This window comes from Hippocampus bargibanti, linkage group LG03, assembly GCF_051943395.1.
Source record: "Hippocampus bargibanti isolate YZ-2025 linkage group LG03, ASM5194339v1, whole genome shotgun sequence".
Taxonomy (NCBI): domain Eukaryota; kingdom Metazoa; phylum Chordata; class Actinopteri; order Syngnathiformes; family Syngnathidae; genus Hippocampus; species Hippocampus bargibanti.
Window position 1 is genome coordinate 9,758,789 of NC_142736.1, and position 14,858 is coordinate 9,773,646.

Sequence of the window (14,858 nt, forward strand, 5' to 3'; positions counted from 1 at the left end):
ATATATATATATATATATATATATATATATATATATATATATATATATATATATATATATATATATATATATACCTCTATATATATATATATATATATATATATATATATATATATATATATATATATATATATATATATTGTGTGTATATATACATATTGTGTGTGTATATACATATGCACAAATCCAATCATTAGTGGCTACCCTTCCACATCATTATTAAATCTGTTATGTTATATCCATGTCTTGTGGTACGCTGTGCTAAATCCATACACCCCCCACCTCCATTTCCTTGTCTACTTGCCCTTTTCCCTCACTTTGCTTTTACTTCCCTTGTCTTTTTTGTTTTTTAATTCTGCACTCAAATCATTAAAGCCTCCCAACTTTCTGGTTGCCTAGTGACACACCGTTGTACAACCTGGAACCCTGTGAGCCTCTCCCCTTCGACGTCACACGATTACGTGGCCTCACAGCCTCACTCCTTTTGGATCTCACACACCTTACCAGCATACATGAGGAAACAGCTGCTAAACTCAGTGCACGGCGCCACGAAAGGAGGCATCGCAACGCATACTCTACAGGACATGAGCCGACCAGTAATGAAGACAGGGTAGACAATGAAGGGGCCAATCACAATGAACTAAGGGATGTTTGCTTTGGATCTGGAGCAGTTCCAAACGCTACCTGTGACCTGCGTGTTTCTCATAGTCTTGATGAGGTCAAGACACATGTGGCACCCAAGTCAGAGAGTGACATTTCCCCTGCTTGTGGTGGAGTAGGTGGAAATGACGCACCTTTTCATGCTCCTGTTGAGGGGAACAGAAAGAAATGCTACGAGCATGGCTCTCGTAGCCATGAGCCATATCCCTCTTTTACTGCTACCCAGTCAGAGATCCACGCGGTTCAGCTTTCCTATCTCTACCTGGGAGCCATGAAGACCCTTAGTGTCCTGCTGAGCTGCAGCAAGTATGCTGAGCTTCTGCTCATTCCAAAGGTATTCTCAATATGCAACTACTTATTCATGTTTGTTTTATTCCAAGTCAGATTTTGATGAACAGATTAGATCTGTGAAGCCACTGTCAACTGGTAAGATTTGTTATGGTAGAAATTTTGCCTGAGAAGTAATTAAATAGTTAATCTTCAGATATCCCTAAAATTCATTTGAAATGTTGATTTTTCTCCCGGACTACCGGTAAAAAAGGTAAACTGGTTATCCCCCTTAAGGTGTTACCAGAATCCAGTGGACACAATGCCGATGTCAATACCAGTATCAGTGGAAGCACATCTGCAATATCTCCAATATGCCAAGAAGAGGTGGCGATGCGTGCCGCTCTTCAATTTCTCATGCGCCATATGGTGAAGCGGGCAGTCTTGCGTTCCCCCATCAAGCGTGCTCTCGGGCTGTCAGACCTGGAGAGGGCACAGGCCATGATCTATAAGCTTGTGGTCAATGGACTGCTAGAGGAACCCAGTGGGGCAAAGGCTAAACCTGGTGAGAGAATGAAAAACACTAAATTGATCAAAACTACAGATGTTTTGACTCATTACATTGAAGACTCTTTTTCTAAGTCAAGTTTTTAATGCTGCTATCAATGTAAAATGCACAGGGATAAAAAAAAACATAAACAAGCAGACAATATACAGCACCTTTAATTTTTGTTTTGTTATGAAAATGTGCTACATTTTCTGCTATCTCAGTCAGTGTAAAATTGTTCCAACCATCCTTTTAGCTCCTGCTTTGAAATTGTTTACAGGCTTAATTGTTGTGCCAATACAAATGCATCAAATAACAGGAATGTTCCCTTGTATGTGAATTAGGTGTGCGAATTGAGCCACAGATTGAAGGCGAGGGTATAGAGGGTGAACAGCTCGTCCAGACACCAGTCACTACCAGCCCCTCTGCCTCTAGTACCACCTCCTTCATGAGCTCCTCTCTGGAGGACACCACTACTGCAACCACACCTGTCACGGACACTGAAACTGTCCCTGCTTCAGAGTCTCCTGGGGTCATGCCCCTCAGCCTTCTCAGGTAAAGTCATTTGCTCTGCACGTTAGTCCTTTCTCAAATCTCATCGTAATATGATTTCAAGGATCAGCAGTCCACGAAGGGCTCTTTTGGATTTTGTGGCTTGTATGCGAGCGACCCGGTGGTCAACTGGCGTGTCGTCCCCATAGTGCAGAGATACAGGGTTCGATTCTGGCTCCGGCCTTTCTGTGCGCAGTGTGTATGTTTTCCCCGTCCAAAAACATGCATAACAGATTAATTCAACACTCTAAACTGTCCCTAATGTGTAAGTATGAGCGTCGGATGGTTGTTTATCTACAGAATGTGTGCCCTTTGATTGGCTGGCATCCAATTGAGAGTGTACCCCATCTACTGCCCAAAGACAATTTAAGATCGGAGGATGGATGGGTAGATGGAACCCATTCGGGAATGGCAGTGAATAAATTTATATATATATTTTTTTTTAATAATACATGCCCGGTAGTCGAGTGGTTAGCATGCCGGCTTCACAGTGCAGAGGTCGACGGTTTGCGTCCCGCTCCGGCCTCCCCGTGTGGAGTTTGCATGTTCTCCCTGGGCCCGCGGTGGTTTTTTCCGGGTCCTCCGGTTTCCTCCCACATTCCAAAAACATGCATGGCAAGCAGATTGAACACTCCAAATTGTCTCTCGGTGTGAGTGAGAGTGACAGTGACAGTTGTTTGTCTTTGTGTGCCCTGCGATTGGCTGGCAACCAATTCAGGGTGTACAACAGTCACTCTCACACTCACACCTAGGGACAATTTGGAGTGGTCAATCTGCCTGCCATCCATGTTTTTGGAGTGTGGGAGGAAACCGGGGGACCCGGAGAAAACCCACGCAAGCCCAGGGAGCATCCTAATCATATTTACAGAAAAATGCACAAACAAAATGGTTATTTTATGGAATGTGAATCCTTGAAGCCTTGAAGTCTTGTTATTCTTATTTTTGAATGGCAGATTCGGGTATGTTTCAAATTTCATTCTGAATTTGAGATGATTTTCTGTTGGCATAGACAAATGTTCTCCAGCTACCCAACAACCAATTTGGTTCCAACTCGGCGAGCACAAACCCCCCCAGTGTCATCTCTACCAACATCGCCTTCCGATGACGTCGGCCGCAGGCAGAGTCTCACCTCCCCTGACTCACAGCCTAGCAGACCACAAAACAGGTCGGGTACCTGTAAGTATGCCACACTGACATAACTGAATGAGATTAATTTGCAATTAAGTTATGAGTTAACGATGAAGAACCATGCAATTGAAATGTTTAATTGACTGACACCCATAATAATTATTTTCTGGATATTTAATTTTACTCACTATCGTTTGTTTTTTTTTTTTTCCTCAGCGCAATCAGATCCTAGCAGCAGACTGTCAACATCTCCACCCCCTCCTGCAATTGCTGTACCCTTGCTGGAGATGGGCTTCTCCTTGCGCCAAATCACCAAAGCGCTGGAGGCAACTGGTTGGTTGCTAATGAAAAGGCCGTTCTTGCATTTCAGTGTAGATTCATATTAATTATTAAAGAACAACAGAGTAACCACGATATTAAGAAAATTAGATGATGGTGTGATATGTTGATTGCTTAGCCATGTCTGCATTTCCAGGAGCAAGAGGAGAAGCAGATGCCGAAAATATCACAGTGCTAGCAATGTGGATGATAGAACATCCTGGTACAGACGATGGGCACGATGAGCCTCACATGAGAGGCACTGGATGTGATGTGTCTGACACACAGTGTCCAGGTGCGACAGCATCTGCTGGAGGAAAATCTCGGGACAGAAACTCCTACGTTTCTTCCCCTGGAGACATTGCTGATGTGTCCGAAATGGAGGAGGGCTTTAGCGAGAGGTACGACTGATGCGTAGTCTGTTGTGTGTTCGGATTGATTGTACCTTGACCCCAATTTTGTGGTAGTCACATGTTTTCCACCTGTGAGAAAATTGAGAAATTGAATAAATCAGTGTTTAAATATGTTTTTTGTACACTGTAGTCCAGAGGGCCAAGAACAGGATAATGTATCAGTCACTAGTGGTGTTCCACTGAAAGGACGTTCTGCTGTTTCAAGGAAGCATCACTTTGACGTGGCTGCACGCAGACTATTTGCCCGTGCTGGTGAGAAGTTGGTAGTAAAACTCAAATCTTAAATTAAGATCTCACTTCCTGACACCACTTTCATTTTCTCCACACGTTTAGCTGGATTGTACCGCTCAGTGCAAGCCCAACACAGCCAGTCACGCAGGGAGATGCCATCCCAAATGCCACAACAAGACCCCGGTGCCCTTTATGACTTCAACCTTCTAGATGAGGAGCTAGAGATGGACCTGGATGACGAGACGATGGAGGTCATGTTTGGCCAGGAACTTGCCAGTGACACTGACATTCTGGGAATGTGGATCCCGGAGGTACTGGATTGGCCAACATGGGTGTGTGTGATTTTATGCTATGAACAGAGGTCTGCCATCAAGAGTCAGGTCCTAGTTGCCTCTCACTCACAATCTAGTCACATGAGCACGTTGAATTCCCTGGATTATTCATCAATATTTTCGTCAAGATAGACCTTTAATCACATTGCATAGACTTACTTGGCATGACCTTAATTAGTGTTCTTTGTGTCTTGACTCATTCACTGCATGACATGTCTCCACTCCAGTGCCAGGGGTTTTGTCATTTTCACTCAAATTCCAGGACCCACATAATATTGAGCTTTAGGACTACATAAACATTCAATGCAGCGTAAGAAACCAGAGACACCCTTCTTTTATCAGAAAAAAAGTTAATTCCAAAATTATATGGGTCTGGGCAGCTGTACAAAAGGCAAATGCTGCATCCTCGTGGAAGGGCCAGCTTCATCGGCACCCCAACTCCCCATTTCCCCACAAGAAAAAACAAAACCCGAACAAATTCAGGAATGGTCCTCCACGTCATATTTTCAATTCCCGAATAATTTTGGTAATGGCAGTGAATGAGTTAACAATGTAGTCAAATGGAATGTTGTCTGTTGCTTGGGAAGATGATTCACAAACATTAAGCCCGACACTAAAATGCCACTAACTGTCATGAACTAATGTCTCTGACATAACCATTCTATTAAGGCACAACTCAATATTGTATAGTGTTCTATGTTCGATGGGAATATGTTTTTTTTAATTGATGTTAATGTGTTTCTTTTGGTGACACATTACCACACATCACAGCATGTATGTGAGACAGATGATCGAGATGAAATGGTGGTGTGCGAACTGTGCGAAGCCAATATAGTCAACTTCAATCAACATATGAAGAAAAGTCACCCTGGTTGTGGTCGCAGTGCCAACCGACAAGGCTACCGTAGCAATGGCTCCTATGTTGATGGCTGGTTCGGAGGCGAGTGTGGCAGTGGAAACCCCTACTACCTTCTTTGTGGTGCCTGTAGAGAGAAATATTTAGCCATCAAAAGCAAAGCAAAAGTTCCAATTGTGGAAAGGTAGGCACACATTTATGCATTTTAAAAATTGGGGTGGAGGGCTCGCAGTCAGAGGTTTTCCTTTCCCAACGTAGTTTTGTGTGTTTTGCCTGTTCCTGCATGGGTTTTCCCCACACACACCAGGGTTTTATTCCAGCTTCCAAAAAGCATATGTGATCAATTCAGGGATGGGCAACTTAAAAGATGGTGTGGCCCACAATTTTTCATCACCACCAATGGGGCCCCGTATGGCACCGCACACTTCGTTGCCAGATGTATGACAAGAATGTCATTTTTAATAATGCTTTTTACTCAGCCAATAACCATTTTAAAAATAATCACGTAATGTGATTTATCTAACCCCTTGACTCAAAGGCCTCTCTTACATGAACATTCCCATTAAAGATGGCGCAAAAAATGCAGAACAGCAATCCAACATGAAATGCAAGAATTCATTTTGTGCACATGTTCCCAAAAATCAACATATTCAAAGATTTCAATGCCAAACTACATGTTTTCCTGCATGTCATTCAAATCCCCAAATGTAAAGGCTGGCTCGCCTGTGTGAAGAATGCCAGTATAGTACAGTAAATTTAGTCCTTGGATGCATGCATCTCTATAAGGAGAGTCTATCATAACGGCCACTTCTCCAACTAAGCCTTAATAGCCATTTGAAACACTATTACGTCTTGAATCAAAGTTTGGAGAGCACCAATTTACTCAAGCGTCATACACTTTAAATAACCTGAACATTGTGGTAAAAAAAATAAATCACAGTTATGTACTTTTGAGATTAATGTCATGGCCGTGACACACTCTTCACACTCTTGGAAGCTCTCGTAAGCGCTCTCTGTCATCCTGTTGTAAACACTGATATTTTTCCATTTATAAATTAATCAAGGGCCAATCTGAGTGTGGACGAGAGCATCCACTTGACCATCCCTGAGTTAATTGAAAACTAAATTGGCTGAATATCCGCTATTTGAGAAAGATTGAATTAGAGCCTTTATGTTACATGGATTGCTTAGAAATGGCAATTAATATTTATATATTCATTCTGTAAACTATATTTCATGATTTTGGTATTTCAGATATAAGGGTCAGGCTCCTGATCTTCTGGGAAAGCAAGATAGTGTCTATGAAGGTAAAGCATTCTTGAACACAAAACACTATAAAATATGAGGGTCACATTTTATAAAAATGCAAAGAGTGGCTGATAAATCATATGCAACAGATTGCAGCTGATGTTGGCGAACATTTGGCACATGATCTCCTAAGGCTGCAATCTGTTACTGAACTCTTTCAAAATGATTGCACAAACTGACACGTGGGACTCCACACCCAAATAAAACTGGTGCGGCATAGCTTAGCACCTTTGTTACGGTGTGCTCAAATGACCTCTGCTGAAAAGCAAACTTTAGAGTTTTGTCACAGTGACATTGGATGGCTCCTGATTCAATTGATCTATTGGGTCAATTAAAGCATTACAGATAAAAAATGATACATTGTGCAAAGTTTTATTTCCAAAATTGTACAACTTTTTTTAGTTTTACACAGGCAGAAATGTTTTGTGTCCGCTGCGTCGGTGCCGCTTCGCGCACTTGTTTGCATCTGTTTTTTTGGTGCAAAATAAAAATACAAAATAACCAGTTCTTCTGAGGTTTGAAAAAAATGCACATACACAACACTCCTGCCACACTCCTGCCATATATACTTGTCCAGGAATGTACAAAATTAACTGCTCATAAATTGTGTGTTTGCCCTCTTAGTGCATCAGGTTCCACTGCATGAGCAAACCTTTAGTAAATCAGTGTTTTACATACAGTAGTTCCTTAAGTTCATATTTTTTGTTTGTGACACCCCAGAGGACTGGGACATGATGGATGTTGATGAAGATGAGAAGCTAACCGGAGAAGAAGAATTTGAGCTTTTGGCGGGTCCATTGGGTCTAAGTGAACGCCGGACTGTCCCAGAGGCTGTGCAGTTCCCTGATAATGACCCTTTAGGGGCCTCTGCCGCCATGGTAACTGCCTCCAACAGTATGGAGGAGACATTGCTGCAAATTGGTGAGTGTGTTGTCTCAAACTGCAATTCTACAGTACGACTGCATCTTTAAAAATAAGTCTGCCCAATTCATGTTTTACTTAGTGAGACATAGGCCCCCAGGCATTTCTACTCGCTAGATTGGTGCTGTTATATGAGGTACTTTTGTATCGCTATCACCACATTATGAGGCATTTTTAAAGCAAGTATTTTTGTCATAGCACTAATTGCACCAGGGTGGACCTGTGATTCAGTGGTTAGCGTGTGCCTGTGTGAAGTTTTTATATTCTCCACCTCCAGGTTCCAGTGTTCCAAAAACATGCATAAACACTCTAAATTGTCCAAATCGAGAGCAAATGGTTGTTTGTCTTTGTTTGCCCTGCGATTGGCTAGTAATCCACTCCCCCAATAGCTGGGATAGGCTCCTGCACCCCCACAACCCTTGTGCGGATAAAGCGGTTTGGAAGATGGATGAATAATTGCAAGTACCAGTAATTGCACAGTACAATAATTTACAAATTTATTAAAAAAAAGGATCAGGTGGGACTGGCGTGTCACGCGGCCATCCAAGATGCACAAAGATAAAGGCCTGAAGAGTCTGCTGGATTCTGTGATGGAAAAGAGTCAAATGGGTACTGTGTGACATGTGTTGGGCAACATAGTTACAGACTCTTCCCGGGCCGCCACAAGGAACAGATTAACACGATAAATAATTCGGGGTGTGTACTTTTTCATGCTTTCGACCATGATTCCTCCACGAGCTATTTTTCTTAAATATAAGATGTATGCAAATTTTGAGTGCATCCTCAATCAGCCTCATTAATTGATGCATAGCACATTGTTTATACACTTGCTGTATGTATTTTGGCGACAGGGTGGAGGCTCATCCATTCATTTAATTATACATTCTGTAGCATACTGTATAAATCTGATTGGGTCATGTTACAATGTACATGTGGCTTACAGACAATTGCAGTTTGTGTGTGTCCAAACTGGTTTTTCCTTTAAAATGTAAGAATAAGAATAACAAAGCCTTTATTAGACCCACAATTGGTTAATTTTCAATCTACAGCAGCAACATTGAAGGAGGTGGGGGGCGGGTTGAAAAGAAGTAACAAAAATGTTTCAGAAGAGTGGGTACGCCCTATACGTAGTCCGAAAATCATTACCAATGTGAAAACATTGGTGCCATAACAACTCTAGTAATGACTGCAAATCTGACCTGCACAAAACAATTGCAAATAGTTTGCGTTTGCTTGTTTGTTGAGACATTCGTATTGCATCTTAAAAGCCAGAAAGCCGTTTTAGATTCTTAAGATTAGGCAGTAATTGGAAAAAATCTCTCTCACACACACACACACACACACACACACACACACACACACACACACACACACACACACACACACACACACACACACACACACACACACACACACACACACACACACACACACACACACACACGGCACCTGGCTTTAAGTGTTAATTTGTGAAAGAAATATACTATATTAAATATGTCTGTAGTGGCAACTTAAGTTCCTCTTGTCGCTACTTCAGCAAGGCGTGAAGATATCTGACACGTCCCTTTCCTTTCTCATTCATGACGAGCCTGTCATCGTTGATCCCAAAAAATATTTGCTTTATTTTCTTGAATAAAAACCAAGGCTCAACAACACTGGCCTTTTATACTAACACGAAACGCATGTTAACATGCTCTTAACATGTTCTGATCACGCTCATAACACGATCTCAATGCATGACTGAAAACGACCTGATCACGTTCATAACACGATCTGATCACGTGACTACAGACGTGACTTCAGGCGATCTGTCAGCATGATCAGGTGATTTTAGACGATCTGGTCAGGTGGCTACAGACGGCCTAATCATGTGAATTGAAACAATCCGATCAGGTGAATTCAGATGATCTCATCAGGTGTATTCAGACAATCCGATTAAGTGATTTCAGACAATCCGATTAGCTGAATTGAGACGAACTGATCAGAAAAGTTGTTGCTCCATGATTTACTGTCTTCCGCATGCTGCCAACGTCAACATGTCATGTCAGGATGACTAATGAGAGCCCCGACACCTCTATTGCTAATGAATTTACCTTAAGTAAAACAGCAATAAAATGAAACGTATTGCATCCTTTCAAAATCTAATTATACAATTTTGAACAATAACCCCCAAAAAAATCTTTATGGCTCTAACAATGTCAAATGTATAGATTTAGATAAGAGGTTTCTTCTGTTTCTATGTATAAATCATATGAATATTGTAATTAAAGATCGACATACAGACAGGCCTCAAAGAGAAAAACTGTACATACAGTCAACATTAGATGCATTTGATTGCAGGTTGTCAGATATCGGTGGATAAGAGTTCTTCAGGCAGGGTAACACTTGGGGAACAGGCAGCCTCCCTGCAGAACCCTCATGACCGAGTTATGGCTCTGAGAAGGGTGACTTCTGCAGCTCAGGTTCTGCTAGCCAGGACCATGGTGATGAGAGCTCTCTCTTTGCTGTCAGTCAGGTTGGTTACACTCACACATTTTGGCAGAATCCCCTATTGGCAAACACAAACAGTGTAACAAAATATGACATGTACATCATAGTTTTCTCATGATATACTAATAATAATGATGATAATCATGATGCACTATACATTTGTCTAATTACGCATATTTTATCTTGTACTCTACCTCCATACATCCTGTACCATCACAACTTCCATCCAACGCAGCGGTTCAAGCTGTAGCCTTGCAGCTGGCCTGGAATCGTTGGGCTTAACAGATATCAGGACTCTGGTTAGGTTCATGTGCCTGGCGGCAGCAGGACGAGCCGGGCTTTCTACTGGTCCTATGGCGGGCTCTGGCCATGCTGAAAGGACACGTGGAAGTGCTAAGCCCAGCAAGCCTATTTCTTGTCTGGCTTATCTGAGCACAGCAGTGGGATGCTTGGCCTCGAACAACCCTAATGCTGCTAAACTACTGGTGCAGCTCTGCACACAGGTACATTACAGTAGCCAAATACTTGATAAAACTGAAAACCAAATATTGCTGATGATATCGTTTAAAATTAATTTGAATTTCAGCCATTTTTCTCATATTTGGGAGGGCCAGCCAATTAAAAAAAATAAGGCCTGCAGAAATTTGAGTTCTGTATCTATATAAGAGGATGCACAAAACCGGGATAGATGGAGGACATTGATTCGCTGTGGCGACCCTTGAGGGGAAAAGCCGAAAGGAAAAGAAGAAGAAGACTTTAAAATACCCATTCCCCAGAAATATCCAGAGAAAAGAAGCTTTCTAGCAAAAGGGTGCATTTTAAGCAGAACAATAACTGATGCAATTTTTTTTTTTTTGCATTTGTGATACCTCAAATATCTAAATGCATTCCTGTCGTCTGTGTAAGCTCTAAGTCATCCAGGAGTGGTCCATCGATGAAAATGTTTCTTCAGCCGTCATTTGTACTTCTTTGAAGGTGTCAGACGTTTCGCTTCTCATCCAAGAGGCTTTTAGTATCTTCTGGATGAACAATACTTACTTTATGAATCCAACTACCCACTACAACACAAACTCGGAGTTTTCAGAACCTTCCAGGGCTAAACTAATACCAACAAGCGTCAAAGGTAGAGAATGTTTATTTATTTAAAAAAGGAAAACACTAAAAATGTATTTATATGCTTTGGCACTCATGCGCAAATGTAATTTGAGTTTTTGCATTGAATTAGTTAACAACCCTGTTGGTATCCTGTCACATCATGATATTGTGTTTCATCCTCCCAATGCTTTTCAACAGCCCAATTTGCAATGATATCCTTGCTTTAATACAACCAAAGTAACCAAAACATTTTTATGCAAAATGATGTAGATGACAATTGTTCAACCCATTAACTATCCCTCTGTGTGTCAAAAGTTAAACATGAACATTTTGGTTGAATCAAAGAGTTAACTAATTACACATTTCGTTGAGGAAAAAGTATTTTTTGTTAGGTAACTAATGAGTGAAGGATATTTTTCCTTTTGTGTTCACACAACTGATTGTGTTTTTTGTTAGAATTCAATAAGAAATACTAAAGTATTTCCTCCCAAATGTTTTTTTGTTTTTCCAAAAACTTTGAAATATGACTACGGTAATTATGTCATGTGATGTATGGTATCCAGAAATGTCCATCCCATTTGCTGAAATTAGTTGTAGAAGCAGACTTCCTGTCATCATTGAGACTTGAGCTTTCATTTACAGAATCTGATCTCCGCAGCCACAGGCATGAATTTGACAACTGTGGATGATCCTGTCCAGAGGAAATTCCTCCCCAGCTTCCTACGTGGTGTGGCAGAGGAGAACAAACTTATTACCTCTCCCAACTTTGTAGTGACGCAGGCTCTGGTAGCTCTCCTGGCAGATAAAGTGTCAAAACTCAGACCTGCTTATGACAAGGCTGACATGGAGAAAAGAGGTGTGTTGTCTTTGCATGGAAGAAATGTAAAAGTTGAAATTGAGAGTTACTTCAACATTGACATTTGGTAGTCGCACTACGCAGTTTCTCTCACAGAGTATTTATTGAATTGTCTTGAGTGTAAATGTAAGTCACCCATTGAAAAAATGTCTAGTATTCATTGTGTCATATCCAAGGTTTTTGTAGTTAATCTAATGTGTAATTTTACATTTTATGTACTAAAACATAGATGTCATATTCACTTCATCAATTCACCTTTATCATGTCACCTTTTTGTGTCAATGTGTGTCTTTTGTCTTGTACATTCTCTGACTCATGGACAATCTTTGTCATCTTGTTTTCCATGTCTAGCAGGTCTAACTGCGCATTTGTATGCCCATCCTTCCCATAATCCTTCCGCTGTAGGCCCTCTGGAGCTGGCCAATGCTCTTGCAGCCTGTTGCCTGTCCTCTAGGCTTTCTTCACAACATCGACAGTGGGCCGCCCAGCAGCTGGTGCGCACACTAGCTGCCCATGACCGTGACAATCAGAGCAGGCCACAAACCTTTGCCGATATGGCAGGGGACCTGCGAAAGTGCTCTTTTATTAAGTTGGAAGCTCATCAGAGTAGGGTGAGGTGTCATAAGAATGATCATTTGCTGCTTAAGAACAACTGCATTTGACATTCCAATGCATTTTTCATCTGTCTTAGGTCCTCATGTGCTGTTGGTGCAAAAAGAAAGGGTTGTTGGCAACTAGTGGCAATGATGGCACAGTCAGGGTGTGGAATGTTACCAAAAGCCAATATACCCTCCAGCAGACCTGCATCTTCAATAAAGAGTGAGACAAGAACTCCAAAGACCTTGACATGCTCAACACCTGAACAAGAAAAACTCAATTGCTGACATGTTCAACTGATCCCCTAGAACAGACATGGGCAAACTACGGCCCGCGGGCCACATACGGCCCGTTAGGCTTTTCAATCCGGCCCGCCGAATTTGCCCAAATTATAGTACAGTGTCTAAAACTCAAGACAAAAAGCTAGCGAACAACAGGGCAGATAACTGAAAACCAATCCCATTAAAAAACATTGTCACAAAGTATAAAGTTTTTTTTAAATCAAGAATGCACCAACTACAAATGCTACCTTGCTTAATTTACAGCAAATACGCATATCTGTAAATTTTGCTACAGTAGTCGATTGCCATTGTGGTGCACAATGCAATGTTTGCATTGCTTCCTACGAGCCACTAAGCCCCTTTCATAAGTCTCACGTACACTTTACAGTCACGGTTTAATGTAAATTTACGTTTTGTGGCGTCACATATGTTGTTAGCTTTTTTTGAATCTTTCTTCTAGTCTTAGGTTCTGTGCATCTATTTTGGAAAATGACATGCAATTGCACGACTTTGTAACGCTTGCGAAAGTCCGGAAGAAAGAAGCAGGCTTCTGATTGGCTGCCGCGCCGAGTATGCAAATTTCAACTGCAGGTAGTCTATGTTTGTGTGCTCGGCGACGGTACGCGTGTATTGTTAGCGTGTGAAGGCGAGAGCGTCAGTGAGGAGTTTGTTGAGCGCGCGGTCAGGACAAACCATCTATGATTTGGCGGAATTTAACACAAGTAGGTATTATTGAGCTTGAATATTTCGTTGTGTAATAATATGTTTTGAATGTTGAAAGTGATTCCATTTTTCAATAAATGTTGATTTCTTTAACTTTGCCCCTTCGATGGAAACTTAAAAACAGACGCAATCTTGACAAATCACAGTGCATATGTTATTTTAATCTATTTCCATTTCCTCCTCCAAGTATCTGCGAAATAGTATGTAAACGCCATATTCCTTGAGACAAATTTACCTGATCAGGGATATTTTTCACATTTGAAAGACAGTTAATAAATTGGGGTCTTACTGTGCTATGAGGTTTGTACACACTACATTTAAAGGACAACCGGCACCATTTTTTTGTGTTTCCCACTGACATCAGAAAAACGTTTTATAGCATCTAAAATACCCAAAACAGGCAGGCTGATATTTTTAGTTAAATGAAAAACACCAATAAAAATGACTTCAAAATGAATCCGGAAATGGCCAGTTTCAGAAGGTCCCACCCCCTTGTTCGTGACGTCACGCCAAGACGTCTTGCCTTGCTCGAGAATCAAAACAATGGCTTCAGATTCGGAGAAGATGTTTTCTTGTTCTTGTTCTTCTGAAGAGGAAAGCATAAATGTTTGCAATTGATTCTAGGAGTCCTCCCATATCAATTCGAGCCGTCAAGGACAGAAATGCACCCAGAAAAAGCAGAAGATTGCGCCCAAGCTCCGTTGGAAATGGGCTGATTTGTCAGCTGGGAATTTGTGTCAGCAAATATCAAATAGTTGTCTTGGTGCAACACACAACGATTCACCATGGCGTTATTTATGTGTTTTCCTTCTAATTTCGCCATCAACACGGATCAACACGAAGTTTTCAGACCAAACAAAGTACCCAAAATGCATTGTATGTCGCTTTCTCGGTCAGGGGCGGTCCAAACGTGACGTCACATGGGGATCATCAACTCGAAAACAAGACTTCATGAATATTCAGCGCAAGTCTTAAACCGTATACTATAGCTATATGCTGTGGAATCTTTGTAAAATACGCTCAGTCGAAGTCATTTGAAGTGATTTTATAAATTATGGACATAACTTGTTCGGAGTATTTCCGGCCCAAACACTCCCTCCAAATGCTCCTGGCCCGGCCCCTCTGTCAAATTTTAGAACCCAATGCGGCCCGCGAGTCAAAAAGTTTGCCCACCCCTGCCCTAGAATCTTCATTTATCTACCCAAATTATACAAATGAAGGCACTATGAAATTTGTTAGTCCTCTTTGTATTCTATCAACCCAAAGCACTCTTTCTCAACCTC

The 14,858-nt window shown here is 41.4% G+C and overlaps 1 protein-coding gene across 3 annotated transcripts in view; it reads left to right on the forward strand.

The window, feature by feature from the left end:
- The window catches only part of herc1 (HECT and RLD domain containing E3 ubiquitin protein ligase family member 1), a 94,469-nt gene that overhangs the window by 48,219 nt on the left and 31,392 nt on the right, over nucleotides 1-14,858 (forward strand). The window contains exons 38-53 of one of the 3 annotated variants that reach the window (XM_088991844.1): nucleotides 400-994; nucleotides 1,225-1,492; nucleotides 1,819-2,029; nucleotides 3,036-3,202; nucleotides 3,371-3,487; nucleotides 3,630-3,873; nucleotides 4,016-4,137; nucleotides 4,219-4,448; nucleotides 5,220-5,488; nucleotides 6,559-6,611; nucleotides 7,333-7,533; nucleotides 9,874-10,048; nucleotides 10,259-10,526; nucleotides 11,761-11,974; nucleotides 12,326-12,585; nucleotides 12,666-12,793. In XM_088991844.1, the coding sequence (XP_088847970.1) occupies nucleotides 400-994; nucleotides 1,225-1,492; nucleotides 1,819-2,029; nucleotides 3,036-3,202; nucleotides 3,371-3,487; nucleotides 3,630-3,873; nucleotides 4,016-4,137; nucleotides 4,219-4,448; nucleotides 5,220-5,488; nucleotides 6,559-6,611; nucleotides 7,333-7,533; nucleotides 9,874-10,048; nucleotides 10,259-10,526; nucleotides 11,761-11,974; nucleotides 12,326-12,585; nucleotides 12,666-12,793 (3,522 nt within the window). The remainder of the gene's footprint in view (nucleotides 1-399; nucleotides 995-1,224; nucleotides 1,493-1,818; nucleotides 2,030-3,035; nucleotides 3,203-3,370; nucleotides 3,488-3,629; nucleotides 3,874-4,015; nucleotides 4,138-4,218; nucleotides 4,449-5,219; nucleotides 5,489-6,558; nucleotides 6,612-7,332; nucleotides 7,534-9,873; nucleotides 10,049-10,258; nucleotides 10,527-11,760; nucleotides 11,975-12,325; nucleotides 12,586-12,665; nucleotides 12,794-14,858) is intronic. The other 2 variants (XM_088991845.1, XM_088991846.1) reach the window with 2 other exon arrangements.